Raw genomic sequence first — 14,898 nt, 5'->3', positions numbered from 1 at the left:
TTGTACTTTTCAATGAATCTAGCCTACGTGTCACCTAACTTGATATAAGAATGGGCTAGAACAAAATAATTCATAATTACTTACCTAATAAGCAAAGAGGTTCCGAATGCCGTACAAACGGCAGGTGGAACACTGTCCCAATGTCACTATGTAGGTGAAGGGTTGAATGTTCCAGATACGCAGTTCTTGGGTGATAACTATACAACTAAACTCGCGATTCCAACGTACGATCCGTTAAAATTTGAAACGGGGACATGCGCTCGCGTATCGAAGGCGGTGCTCGTCGCGACTGAACGTGAGAGGCGAGGCACGCGCCGGTGGGGCATTCATTCACAAATCGAGTGGCGGGGAGAGGCGCGCGGGGCCTCCGGTGCCCATTCATGCGACCACCGAGGCGTGGTGACCTGCTCACTGCACTCTGTGCAGCGGTTGCACACAAAATCATGCACCATGCAAAACGACCATTCGCCCTCTTCCCAGTTGCCAGTTGCCACACCGGTTTTGAGAATGCCGATCCGTGAGTTTTAATATTTTACAGATGTACCAAAAAGGTAGGCTTTGGCAATAACGACTGGTCTAGAATATACACTAAATATTATCGTATAAGCAAATCGTGCTATATGCACATAATAATGTGCTCCTAAAATAAAGAATAAAATTAAAATTCTTTCTGCTAGACGAATTGCTAAAGGAACTGAAGAACGTAATGAGTAGGTTGATACAATGGTAATAGGTTAGACACAGCAACTCCTTCCAGAGAATAAAATACTAATCAATTTAAGAAGGTTATAGAAAATATCTACCGAACTTGTAGGGTTTGTATATCGGCATATTTGTATTTGAACGAAATCGATGCGGATACGGCTTCTGAAACGGCTAAAGTCAAACGAAATTGGAGAGGAATCCGCTTTCCAATTTACTTACTGAAAAAAACACCAAACACAGCCGCCTAAAACAATGCAACTCTTGTATTAAAATATGTTTATTAATAACAGTAATGGTCCGACGTCTTAAGATAGAATATGTAGGATAAAATAATACTACTTTCTACTTTCTACTTATCTACAAAAAGTTAAAATTACTATTAGTTAATTACAAAAATTATGAAAATTAAATAAAAAATATTCTCAGAATACCTTTCAAAAGACAACTTATCATGTCAAAAGAGTCACCGACCTAAGAGAAAGATGACTTGGGGGTGACTAAGCCAAAGTCAAAGTGGTAAGCCGCCAAGAAATTAGACGTTTTCTCACAAATAAAACAAAGATTGTTCAATAGGATCATCTTACATTCAATTCTCGTGGAATTTTTAAAACTAAGAACACATTTAGATTTCTTAACTCTCAAACAAGTTATTACAGACAATATATGACTCTTATTGATTTACGATTTCAACTAGGATAATTATATGTAGCTGCAGCAGACGCTAATGACGTCAATCAGCTAAACCACAGGTGTTATATCCTTTAAAAAAACCTCTAAGCAAGGAAATTACATGCGCCTTCTGGTGAAAGGCTTCACAAGAGGGTTATGTAACGGACTGGTAGGCCGCTTGCTGCAACACCTCACCGGTCTTTTGTTTCCACATGTCATTGAGTGCTTAACTTGGATGATGTTGATCTCAATATAGAAGGCTATTAAATTTAAATTTTAACCCGCATATTTTTGTAATCTATAAGGAGACGTCAGATACTTACAGAAGATATATTTTTGTTTGTTTTCGGTAAATTATACTCGTAGTTATATTTTTATCATATATACTCGTAGATATATTAAATACAGTTTACTTGGTTGCTTAATTTTGTGTTAATATTTAGTTTAGTCTATCATGTAACGTTTATGTTTAATTTGGTTTTGCTTTAAGTTTAGTTTTATGTCACTATCTGACTACGTGTTTCCGTGGTTGCACCTGGTTCAAGGTGTTCAGCTGAAAATCAGCGCTGTATGTCCAATATTTGCTTGATACATGCAGCACAAAGCTGAGCTGGATCCTTTTTCAAGGTTGTGCCAAATATGACATAGTGGTGTTCTGATTGATGCTTGGACTACTTTTGGTTTATGACTTGCCTTTAGTGGCCTGGGGATCAGACACTACGATAGTGTTAAGGTGTTAATTGTGGCACAATTTTTTGAAAAATGTGTTTTTCATTCTTTCTTTCTTCTTTCTATACTCACTTTGAGATGCCATTAAAATGCCTATTCACTCTTGATTTAAAGATACCCACGTTGCAGATGGTAGGGAAAACAGGAGCTGAATAGGCATTCCATATATTTGCAATGCGTATAGGAATGAGGAACCAAACCGTTTAGTACGCGTCCAAAGTATATCAACTATAAGTAGTTCAGTAATATTAGGTTTTATCTGAGGAAAAAATCCTACTGAGCTGAATTTTTGTATACACCTTTATTATTTCGGTGTTATTATGAAGATGTAAAAAATAGACATCGATATCGTGCCAGCTAAAAAAGTTAAGAACGTCAAAACGTTACGAAAATCAGTTTTTCGCAAATATTTAGAGACCTATTGTTCGGGGATCATTAGAGGTCATTTTAAAAATTGTCCTGTCTTTTGCAGTTTTTCTGTAAAAATAACTGTTTTCGGATTAAAGCATATGCGAAATAATATTTAAAATGACCTCTATTAACCTCCAAGCACTAGGTCGCGAAATATTTGCAAAAAACTCATTTTCGTGACCTTTTGACGTTTGTAAAAGCAAAAAAACGTAATCTTTATAAAATCGTTTTGTTTTTCGATGGGCGAGTCCGAATCGCACTTACCTGGTTTTTTTAATTTTGTTTGACAAAATCCAAATCCAGCTTCTTACTCATAATCAAATAAACGATTTTAAGTATCGGATATCGCCATTAACTTTAGGACGCCTGACTCAGTGCCGACTGAATGCTAATAAAACGGTGTTAGGTAATAAAAGCGGTTATCAATTTGCAGTGTATCGAGGCGGGAGCCTGGGCGAGCACGCAATTAAGCAAGCGTGGGCGAATACTGTACTTTCGTGAACTTTCAGAATCCATTGACTCCGATGATAAAAGCATTTTTATATGGACGTCGTGTCGTGCGTGATTGTACTTCAACATCATCTCCTTTACCTTATCCCACAAGTAAGGTTGGCAAATGAAGAGATCGATATAATTCCCTTTCATATACATAATAAGGTATATGATATAATATATGATAAGTTAACGAATAATAGAAGGGAATCGAAGAGATTGATATAATTCCCTTATATTATTTGTTAACTTTTAATTTATTAATTGTAATATAATAAAAGAGTCGTGATAGCCCAGTGGATATGACCTCTGCCTGCGTTTACGGAGGGTGTGGGTTCGAATCCGGTCCGGGGTATGCACCTCCAACTTTTCAGTTGTGTGCATTTTAAGAAATTAAATATCACGTGACTCAACCGGAGAAGGAAAACATCGTGAGGAAACCTGCATACCAGGGAATTTTGTTAATTCTCTGCGTGTGTGAAGTCTGCCAATCCGCATTGGGCCAGCTTGGTGGACTATTGGCCTAACCCCTCTCATTCTGAGAGGAGACTCGAGCTCTGCAGTGAGCCGAATATGGGTTGATAATGATGATGATAAAAATGTATAACTAATTATCCAGTGCCCATGTCAATCAATACAATAACCTCGATTTTACGACACGATTTTTTCGAGTTTGTAGGATTTTTGTCATCCATGTGCTTACATTTATATTCTCTGATAACAATTTAATGTTTAGCTTGACAACTTGCTTTGGAGCAGTGTGATGAGTCTAAGCTCTATATTTCCGTAAAGAGAGGGACACTTGTTCCAGTAGTGGGCTGTTAAAATGGATTGAAAATGAAAATTAACGTCTCGGTGTCGTCGCTGCCATGGTAAGTGAGCTTTGGAGTTAGTTACTCGTACCTAGGTATATTGTTGTCAATTTATAAAAGGTTTCATTAACAAATGCCGAACCGCAGTCGTTTGATGGAGTAATTAGAAATATTTTTTTTTAATAAGTTTTAGTTGAGTATTAACGATATTTTATACTTGAGTATTAATTACAATATTGTACTTTTATATGCAGTTGCAGACGGGAGAGCCAATCCAAGAAAATACCTTGATACGTCGCTTTTTATAAAAAGCTACTAGAGTTCAAAAATTAGACAACAAAAACATACATACACAAGAAGGAAGGAAGAAGGAACAGAAGTAGAACCTCCACATTTTTGGAAACAGTTAAAAAAAATTATGTAAAATTAAAGTATGTTTACACTGTGACGACTTTTTTCCGCATTTCAAGACAAAACTCGGCATTGCACCAAACTTTAAAAAGCGATGCAGTAGCCAATAACCCAGGTACCTAATACAAACAATAAAAAATATCAGTCTAATATTATAAAGAGGAAAGATTTGATTTTATATAGTATGAGGTTTGTTTGTTTGTATGCATTAAATAGGCTCCAAAACTACTGAACCGATTTGAAAAATTTTTTCATTATTGAGAAGCTACACTATCCCTGAGTACGAATGTTAAATTAAAGATAGCGGACGCCTTGCAGTTTCACCAGTGCAGTTACCGTTCCTGTGGAAATGGGCAGGCCACATAGCTTGAAAAGCCGATGGACGTTGGGGTCCCAAGTTGTTGGAATGGTGACCCTGCACTGGAAAGCGCAGTGTTGGTCGACCCCTACTAGGTCGACCGAGGATATCAAGCGGGCTGCAGGGAGTCGCTTAATATCCTTGGTTTGAGATCGTTGTACTAAGAGGTCCATGCAAGAGGCTTATGTCCAGCAGTGGACGTCTATCGGCTAATAAGATAAGGTATTTTAGGTGACGACTAGGGCAACAAAGTTAATAAACAATGTTGCGAAGTATATAAATAACTTTGCAATAAAGGTTAAGTGGCTTACAATATTATGTCGCCAAGGTTAATTACGTTTGGCACTTAATATTGGAAGTAATGACATAAAACAGCGGGTTCTTAGAAAAGTTGTCCTACCCTTATAATGACGTTAATTTAACTATTCAAGAAAACGATATTGATTGATCACATCAATATAATTTTCTTTTAACCAATTCTAAGAAGGATGAGGTTCGCCGGTTATTATTTGAAGACACCTAGAGCGATTTGGAAAGCTGTTTGTTTTTGTTTGAAAGGGTACCTCAAGTGAACCCATCTTCATAAGATCAGGACCTGATTGAATTAGGGGACGCCAAATTTTGAGCGTTTTGAAGTTGGTACCTACGTGATGCCTTTGGAGGGTAATAAGCAAGTTTCAAAGGTCCAGACTAAACTCTCAAAAGGTTGCCACGGTTATTCAATGTTATTATATTTATAGTTTAGGCCCACATCGCTGATCTTATACAGGTTAGCAGGCTCTTGTAAAGACTTTATAACACTACGGACTTGAGCCGCAAACTTAGTGATTACTGGTGGTTGGAGAACTTGTGTTAATGCAGTAATCACTGCATTAACACAAGTTCTCCCGAAAGAAACCATTGCAATCATGGTATGAACTCTTTTACGCAAAAACTACTGGATTTGGCTGTTAAAAAAAATTTGGAAACCCTGATTTCACGCGGACGAAGTCGCAGGTATCAGCTAGTTAATTATAATCAAAAGTATTGTTACCTGCATAACATAGCGCCACGAAGTCTTTCGGAGTAGCTGTCCCTTCGGCCAAATCCCACGCCACGCGAATGCTCGACTCCTCAGCTGTCCACGTAAGCGTCCCTTTCTTACTCTTCCCTCCATAAACATCTTGCTTCTCATCTACATCACTACTCAGACTCTCTTTGTCACTTGTGGCACTTGTTACATTGGCACTGGCATTCTCTACTGTCTCGTCTTTAGCGTTCGTTCGTTCGTTGCACTCATTGTCCTCAATTCGTTCACTTTCAGCACATTCTCCCGTCTTTTCTTTAACTTCCGTTTCGTTTTTGTCTTCTGTACTGACTGTGACATCTCCAGCTTCGTTGCACTCATTGTCCTCAGTTGGTTCACTTTCCGCACAATCAACGCCATGTTCCTCTGACATGACTCAAAGAGCTACTTGAACATCGTTAACTGTAACCACAATAAATTGACTCACTTACGTTAACTTTTAAGGGATTTTAGTATTCGATCCGCGAATATGAAAACTGATAAAAATTAAAAAAACAAAATTTCCTTCTAACATTCTTGACACTGAACTTGCTAGCAACAGCTACATTGCGGAACTAAGCCTTTCTGATCGGCTGAAATGGCACACTAGTGTGAGTTCACTGTTTTATCAATTACCTACAAGACAAGATAGTCTGGAAAGTCAGATCACTATCTACCTAACTCCTTGGATATTTTTTTTCTACACAAGCTGTAAGTATGTTTCCCGTAATTTTCGCGAACTTTAAAAAATACTTCAAAAGCAAGTGCGAAGGTGCAAGTGTGGAGTTTACAAGAAAGTAGAACAAAGTGTTAGTTCAGAACATTGGACTTGCGAAAGAGGCAGACGGGGGTGGGGAGGGGCGGTGCGACGTCGCGACGCCAGCCCGGCCGACGCCGGCAAACAACTGACGCCTAATGCCGTCAATTCAGTTTCATACATTTGGCTTTAACAAATGCTGGGAAATTATATGGTAAACAATTGTGTGGAGATTAATTTTAGTGCCTAAATACCTACTCATTGTTCACATGATGGACAACAAAATTACTTATATGTTAAAGTTACACTAAAGTGTCTAACTTTAACATATAAGTAATTTTGTTGATGCAGGTTAATTTTACTGCCTTTAAATTACTCAATTTCATGATGGATGGCTTAAATAAATCTAAATTAGGTACCTATATGGTAGGTATGGAGATTCATTTTAATTTTAAGGCACATTGATACTTATTATACTTGATTTACTTGATGAACAAACAAAATCAATTATATGGCAGAACATCAGATAAAAATTAATTTTAGTGCCTAAGTACTCAATAATCTATATTTATATTACAAAGTTGCAGAGATTGTTTGTTTGGTTGAAAAAATCTCAGGAACTACACCTTCAAATAATTATATATGATAACCCATTCACTAAGGAGGCTATTAAACTAAACAAATATATATAAAAATATTATCCATAAATACTCATGTAAATTTATTCAATTTTAGCAAAAATTATGGCATTGTAACAACAAGAATACCAAAGACTTGTTCATCAAAATTCAGAAAACAATTGTTATTATTAGCATCAAAGTTATTTCTTAAGCTAAAAATGAATTAAAAATCCATTTTATTATTAATTTGTTAAATTTCAGGGCTTCTGGGTAATTAAAGAATTATACTTCATTGATCATTATTTACCTTAAACACCCCTACCACAAAAGAATTCCTTTGTTCAAATGTATTGCCAAGAATAATCTTAACAACAATTTCTTGGTTTAGTAAGACTTGAACATTTAGATGTTTATCAACAAATATATTACTTTGTCAAATATCAATATATTTATCTGAGTGTCATGTTTTTTATTAAGTTAATTTAATTTAATAACTTATAATTAACTGATGCAAACTAAAGTCACAATAGTAAATGCTGGAAAACTGGTAACCGTCACAAGTTTTTTTTTGCTTCTTCTTTTTTGGGCATGAAGTGCAAAAGAAATCTTTGAATTATTTTACCTCAGTTAGTTGCTATAAAGGAATCAATTATTCTGGTGATTATTTTAAATTCAAATTGGTTTCTATTAAAATTTCAACTGATTTAATTACTTTTAGACTAATATTATATTTCTACAGGTATTGATAGTACTGTGTTTATGTATGGAACATTTTGTCAAACGAGATTTTTTATCTTTGGATAGGAAATCCAAATGCATAATGCATAATGATGCATGCATGTATGTATGTTTTAATCAATAATTTATACATCACCTCAATACAGTTGCTCATATTTAATAATTTAAGTCTCTCATTGCCATGTATTATGTAGGTAATCATGATAATTATAGGAGGATTTTCTATTTGCATTTCACTTAAAATAAAATGAGATTTTTTTATATTAAAAGAATAACAAAATGATTAAAGTAAATCAGTAAATATCAGAGTTTTTATTAGAATATTAGTTTATGGAAGTCTCTCCTAAGATCAATAAATTTGTCAATATGTAACTATAAATAAAAACAACACAAATCAAAAATGAAAATGATGTGAAAAATTAAGATTTACTGCGTCATTTCTACATAAAAATAAAGGCTAATTATGTCACATACACTTCCACTAACTGCTTGAATATTTTCTTCACAAAAAACACATTTTTTGATTTAGTTCTTCGAAATTATTTTAAAATTCTTCATTTTCATTTTTCTAGTAATACAGTACTTAATCCCGTTGACATCGAGAGAACAGGATATATCGTGCCAACCAATCAGAAAAGCGTAGAAAAGCTGCAGAAAAGCTGCAAGAATTGTCGGATTGGTCCACTTCGCTGTTGATGTAAATTTTTTGCTGTTGACATTTGACATTAAAAACGTCAATGTCATTTTACTTAACGTTTAGAACTACATCATTCAAATTCAAAATTGTAAGTAAATTTAATAAAACATATTTAATTTGGTATTCTTTGAAACACTTTTAGTTAATATAGCATATTGTGGAGTTTATTACATATATGCTTTATAAATTAAAAGTAAGCACTAATATAAGAAGTTTCCGTCAGTTTCAAAACGGAATAAACTCGTGTCACGAAAATGACAAACGCTAGGTCGAAAAGATTAATCGAATCGAATTTTTATTTCTTTTCTTCTGTCGAATTCGATTCGAATTTGAAAACATCAAAATTTCAAATCGTTGCGGTAACTAATATTCTTAAAATTAAAATTGTGAAATACTAATAAACATAAGTTATTAAAAGAAGTGCATAAAAATATTTTGAGGGAACGAATATAATATTCAAAATCAAAAAATGGAGTCCATGCCTTCAGATGCTGAATCTAATGTCAGCGGGTTTATTAGATACAGCGACAAAAAGTTTAAACATCTGTATAAATCCATGATTCAGGTATATAATTACACTTGCTATATAATATGTAAAATAAATTCATTGTGCAGCATGTTTTAATAGGAGCAGATCATTTTATCCGGAATATATAAAGGGATGATCAAAGCATTCCAATCTATGATTCTAATCGCCTGTATATGTGTAATGAATATGACATCCTATCCTAAACTGGTCAGTTATTTTTTTTTACAACTACGACATGTTACGTGTCTGCAAAATCACTGCAAAAAGTGAGCTAAATTTAGCTACTCCACTGAGCACACACATGCACAATTTTTTGTTTAATTTCACTATATATATACAGTTTTTAAAGATCCTATTTTTTACAAATTAGCCCTTGAATACAATCTCACCTGATGGTAAGTGGTGATGCAATCTAAGATGGAAGCGGGCTAACTTTTTAGCAAGAGGATAAAAATCCACACCTGTTTCGGTTTCTACACAACCTCATATCGGAACGCTTGGTGGTATGTCTTTGTCGGTAGGGTAACTAGCCACGGCTGAAGCCTCCCACCAGCTGAATACACCTCCTATACACACAACTCAACATTGTTGAAACACGTGATAAAATCTATACTAATATTATAAAGCTACACACTAATCTCAAGAACTACAGCTATATATTATCCCTGTATTCCTACAGGAACGGGAACCACGCGGGTGAATCCGTGCAGCATAATATATTAGTTATTAATTTCTTTTGAATATTCTCTTTAAAAATATCTTAAATAATATTACTTTTTATACTTTATGTTGTGTGTATATAATTTTAACTGTTATCATTTTTCCTTTATTTTCAGAATATGGAAATAATTAACCAGGACATTATACAAGTTGAAAAGAACATGAAGAATATTGTAGAACAGGCTGGCCCTCTAGAAACTCAGTTATCTGCTCTATTGCACACACTGCCCAAGCCTAACCTCACACTGCCTATGGAGACTGAATGAAAATAATTACTAATCTCATTTTTTTAATCCTTGTTGTTTCAATTTAAGACAGTTGTTACATTAGGGAGGATACAGATCTTCAACAGAATTTAACACCATTCTCCTTCGAACTTGAGAAGATTCAACTACTACAGTAACTATATTTTTTTTGAGAGAGAATCAAAAAATAATCCTGATTTGTAAAAAGTGTAACTGCTTTTCTGTGACACATTCATCAAAATCTACAGTTTTGATTTTATCAAGATGGAAGAAGACAAATCAACTGATTTAAGATACATTATTTTGACTGTCATTTATTCATTTGTCCTTTAACTAAAATGTTTGATTAAGTTAATAAAACAGTGCTCAGGGCCCCAAAGTAACGAATGTTCTCCTAGTATGTTCTGTCTCAATCACTGCCTTGACAATCACTGCCTTCTGTATCTGATCCTTGGTCCAGCAATTAAGGGATAATTAATGTATTTAATTATCATAATTGAAATTAAGTGAAAAATCATTATTTTTATGTTTTTAATCAATAAAATACTAACACACAGACTTGTTGACACTTGTGTGTCTAGGTTTAACTTTTAGAAATAAAAATGTTGCAATTGGTTTAATATAATATAATGTTTTTGTAATATATAAAATGTTTAGCTTTAATTTAATTTTATAAATTATTATTTTAAGTTTATACTCTTGAATATAGATATTGTTAATTTACAATCATAAAATAATAGTAAGGATATTATTTTAGTATATACCTATAATGGTTTAATTATATTATATAAGCAATTGAGCAGTGTTTAATGATTTTATTCTGTAATGAGTAAATAAATGCACAAAAATTGGTAATTTTATTTTTGAGAGTCGCAACTTATGTTAAATCAAAAAAAACCATCGCCAATAATCAGGACATTGTGGGGCTTGCTGGAGAAGAGACCATTATCATTGAGCGCCTACATTCTCAATGGTAACTCAGTGAAAAAATATTTTGATAAAGACCTTTAACTTCATATATAAAATACATTGATTTACATTTACCTATGTATAAGATGCCTCGTGTCACAATGTCTGTTGCCATACTCCTCGGAAACCGAAACGGCTTGACCTATTTTAATGAAGTTCTGATGAGATGAAGAAATATGTTCATCCGTTAGGTATGAGAATAGGTGGTAATCTATTTAAGTGATGAGGGCGGTCCAGACAAAAAAATTATCTAAACGTCCGAAATCAAAGTAAACTTTCATGAATTTTAAAATTTTTTGAATCCCATTATATTACGTACGTTTTTAATGATTTATAAACAATTTTTTGAAAGTAACTCGAAAAATTAAGGACTTACAAACTTTCAACCCCTATTTCACCCCTTTCTTATTTTATTTTCGCAAGTATCTTATAAGGCTATAACCTACATATTATGGTCTTAAACTGTGCCAAGTTTCATTTGAATTCATAAAGTAGTTTCAGCGTGATGCCCGAATAACAAAAATCACGGACAGACAGACAAAAATTCGAAAAATATATATATTTTTAGCGTCAGTATCGAACAAATAATGCCCCCCAACAAAAATTTTCAAAATATCTTCAATGTGCATGATACACAGAATTTGTATTATAAGTATAGACTCTAGATGGCGCTAGTAGTACTATATGCCACGGTGACGTAACTAAATTAAATTTAGTTATTTAGTTAATAAAATAATGTGAATAATTTTAAATGGAGAATGCCTACAGAAAGCTATTCTGTATTCTCCGTTGAAAACAAATAATACACGTGGAAGAATTATTTCGATACGTTAATTACTTAATTGATTCCCGAGATAATAGATATAGAATTTTAAAGTTTTACGATATATATGAATTTTATCTGTGTATTGTGTGTTTAACAATTTCACAATTTGTTCGCTTTGACACCTTATGTATAAAGGTAAGGTCTACCGTCATAGACCATTTAAATAACCATTTTCTAATTCCTCTATGTTTACCGTACACAAACGCTGGCAACCATAGATATACCAAAATCTGCTGGCAACACATTTCACTAAACGTTGCACTTCACGTACATATTGGTCACCATTTGGTCTGGTCACACCTTCACAGTTTCAAAGCAAACCGTCAACATACATCAACATTTTTTTGTTATTTTTTAGAGCGACATTTTTATTATTTTGAATATTTTTTAAAGTTGCCTCCTACAATGACTGCAATAAGCACGCGACCAAAGTCTCCGACACGTACCGAGGTCATCGCTAAGAGTCTCGTACCTGGGACCAACTATTGCACTGGAGTACTTTTAGGCAAGTAGGCAGCTATAAAAGTAATTTTCAAGATTTGACATGAAAAGGATTCATCTTGGGAAGTACCTTCCTACAGCCATGTTTATTTCTACCGCTATTATTTGCTACCATCAACTACTACAGAGTTTCGTTTTGAGGGTAGTTTAAGATCCTGCATCAGATATATTTAAGTAGGCACCATAAAAGGTATTTTTAGCTTGGCAAGTTCGTTGATGACACTCCCATGATATGCGGGCGATGGGGGGAACGGACTGCGCGGGTGTGAAGTCGAGCGCGCGAGGGGCAGAGGGAAGGACTGCGCGCCTTCGCGGGTATGAAGTCGTGCGAGCGGGCCATCGCTACCCTCTGCCCGGCCCGCGCGGGCCTTCGGGAGTGTTACGAAAGAATTTGCCAAGCTATAGTTGGTAAATAGATTAAAAACTTTTCCCTCTTCAGGTAATTGGGTCGAGGATAGAATTGAGTGTCCCAGAGGTGGGACCTATTATTTTCCACCGAAAGAAGAGATCGACTATGTGAAATTGAAGCCAGAATCAAGACAGCCTGATTTTCGTTTGAATAAATTAAGCAGTTTGCAGGTTCCATAATTTCATAACGTTCTTATACCTACTAAGTTGGTAGGTAGATACCTATCATTTAAATATCTGATGTAGACAGTAGCCCTAGCCTAGGTACCTATCTAGGTAATAAAAGGTTTAGTTACCTTTATGAAGAACTTCTAAGCTTGATTGCATAAATGGCTACCCGCGATAGGTCCCAGGTCCTGAACTTAAATGTATCAAGTAGGTAGACAAAGCCGTCAAGTAAGTAGCTAAGTACCTACCTACTCGTACTTCATCATCATCATTATCAACCCATATTCGGCTCACTGCTGAGCTTGAGTCTCAGAATGAGAGGGGTTAGGCCAATAGTTCACCACGCTGTCCCAATGCGGATTGGCAGACCTCACACACGCAGAGAATTAAGAAAATACTCTGCAGGTTTCCTCATTATGTTTTTCCTTCAACGTTTGAGACGCGTGATATTTAATTTATTTAAATGCACACAACTGAAAAGTTGGAAGTGCCCCGATCCGGAATTTGGATTGGTCCTATCTACTGGCTAGCTATCGCGGCTCTACTCATACTTAGTGATGTAAAACTATTAAATTTTAGGGCTCCGTTCATTCGATAATCCGCCACGACAGCCACGACAAATGCGGAAACTTCACCACTACCACCGACTTGGTGTACAACCATCTTCCCCGCCCACTGTGTGGACCAGACCAACGCTATTACAAACGCTGCGCACATCAGTTCTACCCGCAGCCTGATCTTATGAAGTGTTTCGTAAGTATTTTTTGTGTGCGTATACCCGAATCGGTGCTTACGTTTTTTTTTTCTCTTCCACAGTGGTTGTCTGGAAGAGATCGCTCTTTAGCGATAAGACCGCCATTTGTACATTAGTTTCTAAGTTATTGTTTATTTTTTGTTTTTAATGTACAATAAAGTATATTTCTTCTTTCTTCTTCTTCTTCTACCAGTAATGCGACCACTGCTATCTACTCGTAACTATACTAATATTGTAAAGAGGTAATGTTTGTGGTATTCTAAGGGGTAATCACAGAATCTACTAAAGGGATTTTAAAAATTCTTTTACCACTAGAAAGCCACGTTATTTGTGTATGCCACCGCCTATATTTTATCCCCGTATTCTCAAGGGAACGGGAACTACACGGTTGAAACCACGGAGTGTCGGTTAGTATGGTCGGACGCTTCGGTTTCCGAGCTGCGCAATACAAGATTTTAGGTATCTCCCGCTACGCAAGGGTGCGGCGGCAGGGACGTTTCGTACACGTCATAAAGATTGCATTCGATTACACCAATAGACCATACCAACTCCAAGTTGCTCAGCGAGCTATGGAGAAAGCTATGCTTGGAACCTTTTTGAGGGATAAAATCCGGAACAAAGTAATTCGCCAAAGAACGGAAGTAACCGACATAGCTCTGACCTAGTACAGTGAAATGGCAGTGGGCTGGTCATGTCTGTCAGATGAATTTAAGACTCTCATATATTTTTTTCAACTGACTTTTGATTCAATGATAATAAAGCTCAGTTTGCCTTAAGGGCAATTTGACAGCGTGGGGCCTGAAGAAATATCTCGAACACGAGTGGAAGTGCACCGATGTATCGGATTATTCGTCGACCCTGTATGAAGATACATACGTCCCGCCCAGACCTCATCAGTATTTGCAACGTTGTGAAAGAAAAGCAAGAAATTCGTTAGTTATTTTTTCTATTAGTTATCAGAATTATTTCTTTTTCCTCTCACTTACAAACTGTGGAAGTAACTTTTTGCTGTTGTGGTTGTGGTCATCAAACGCTGACAGCGCAAAAATACCTACTTTAATTCCTGTCCAGTAATATAAAATCCATGATTGAGGATTGAGGGCGCCACATACTGCCTACAATGGAAGAAATTATAACACTTTTTTTCCGTAACATGGCGAGGTATTTTATTTTTATTGTCAATTGATACAATATCTACTAGAGCCGTGATAGTCCAGTGGATATAACTTCTGCCTTCGATTCAGAGGACGTAGGTTCGAATCCGGCCCGGGACATGCACCTCGTAACTTTTCAGAAATTTTAGTCTACGTGTGAAGTATGTCAATCCGCTTTGG

At 35.5% G+C, this 14,898-nt stretch overlaps 2 protein-coding genes and 1 long non-coding RNA gene across 5 annotated transcripts in view; 2 read left to right on the top strand and 1 right to left on the bottom strand.

Annotated features, from left to right (window-relative positions):
- LOC112043789 (E3 ubiquitin-protein ligase HECW2) overlaps positions 1 to 8,403 on the bottom strand; it is a 137,250-nt gene extending 128,847 nt beyond the window's left edge. Inside the window, exons 1-2 of one of the 3 annotated variants that reach the window (XM_024079367.2) lie at positions 8,222 to 8,403; positions 5,621 to 6,055 (exon numbers count right to left, since the gene is read on the bottom strand). In XM_024079367.2, the coding sequence (XP_023935135.2) occupies positions 5,621 to 6,026 (406 nt within the window). In that variant the 5' untranslated portion in view covers positions 6,027 to 6,055; positions 8,222 to 8,403. Of the gene's footprint in view, positions 1 to 84; positions 312 to 5,620; positions 6,056 to 8,221 lie in introns of those variants that run through there. The other 2 variants (XM_024079385.2, XM_024079393.2) reach the window with 2 other exon arrangements.
- A 258-nt stretch (positions 8,404 to 8,661) lies between these two features.
- On the top strand, positions 8,662 to 10,793 carry LOC128198089 (uncharacterized). The gene is made up of 2 exons (XR_008250830.1): positions 8,662 to 9,009; positions 9,810 to 10,793. It is a non-coding gene; the product is annotated as an uncharacterized LOC128198089 (long non-coding RNA).
- Positions 10,794 to 12,064: 1,271 nt separating this feature from the next.
- On the top strand, positions 12,065 to 14,895 carry LOC112044252 (uncharacterized). Its single transcript, XM_024080044.2, has 4 exons — positions 12,065 to 12,238; positions 12,674 to 12,813; positions 13,390 to 13,563; positions 14,342 to 14,895. The coding sequence occupies exons 1-4, from the start codon at positions 12,139 to 12,141 to the stop codon at positions 14,636 to 14,638; spliced, it is 711 nt and encodes a 236-aa protein (XP_023935812.2). The 5' UTR covers positions 12,065 to 12,138; the 3' UTR covers positions 14,639 to 14,895.
- The last annotated feature ends 3 nt before the right edge of the window (positions 14,896 to 14,898 follow it).

This window comes from Bicyclus anynana, chromosome 5, assembly GCF_947172395.1.
Source record: "Bicyclus anynana chromosome 5, ilBicAnyn1.1, whole genome shotgun sequence".
NCBI lineage: Eukaryota > Metazoa > Arthropoda > Insecta > Lepidoptera > Nymphalidae > Bicyclus > Bicyclus anynana.
Note: the sequence above shows the minus strand (reverse complement) of the source record. Positions and strands in the feature narration are given on the sequence as shown.

Coding starts and splice junctions, on each gene's coding strand:
- LOC112044252 (XM_024080044.2), top strand. CDS start 12,139: ATGACTGCAATAAGCACGCGACCAAAGTCTCCGACACGTACCGAGGTC. Junction 12,814..13,389: donor ATAAATTAAGCAGTTTGCAG/GTTCCATAATTT, acceptor ATTAAATTTTAG/GGCTCCGTTCATTCGATAAT. Junction 13,564..14,341: donor CTGATCTTATGAAGTGTTTC/GTAAGTATTTTT, acceptor GTTTGCCTTAAG/GGCAATTTGACAGCGTGGGG.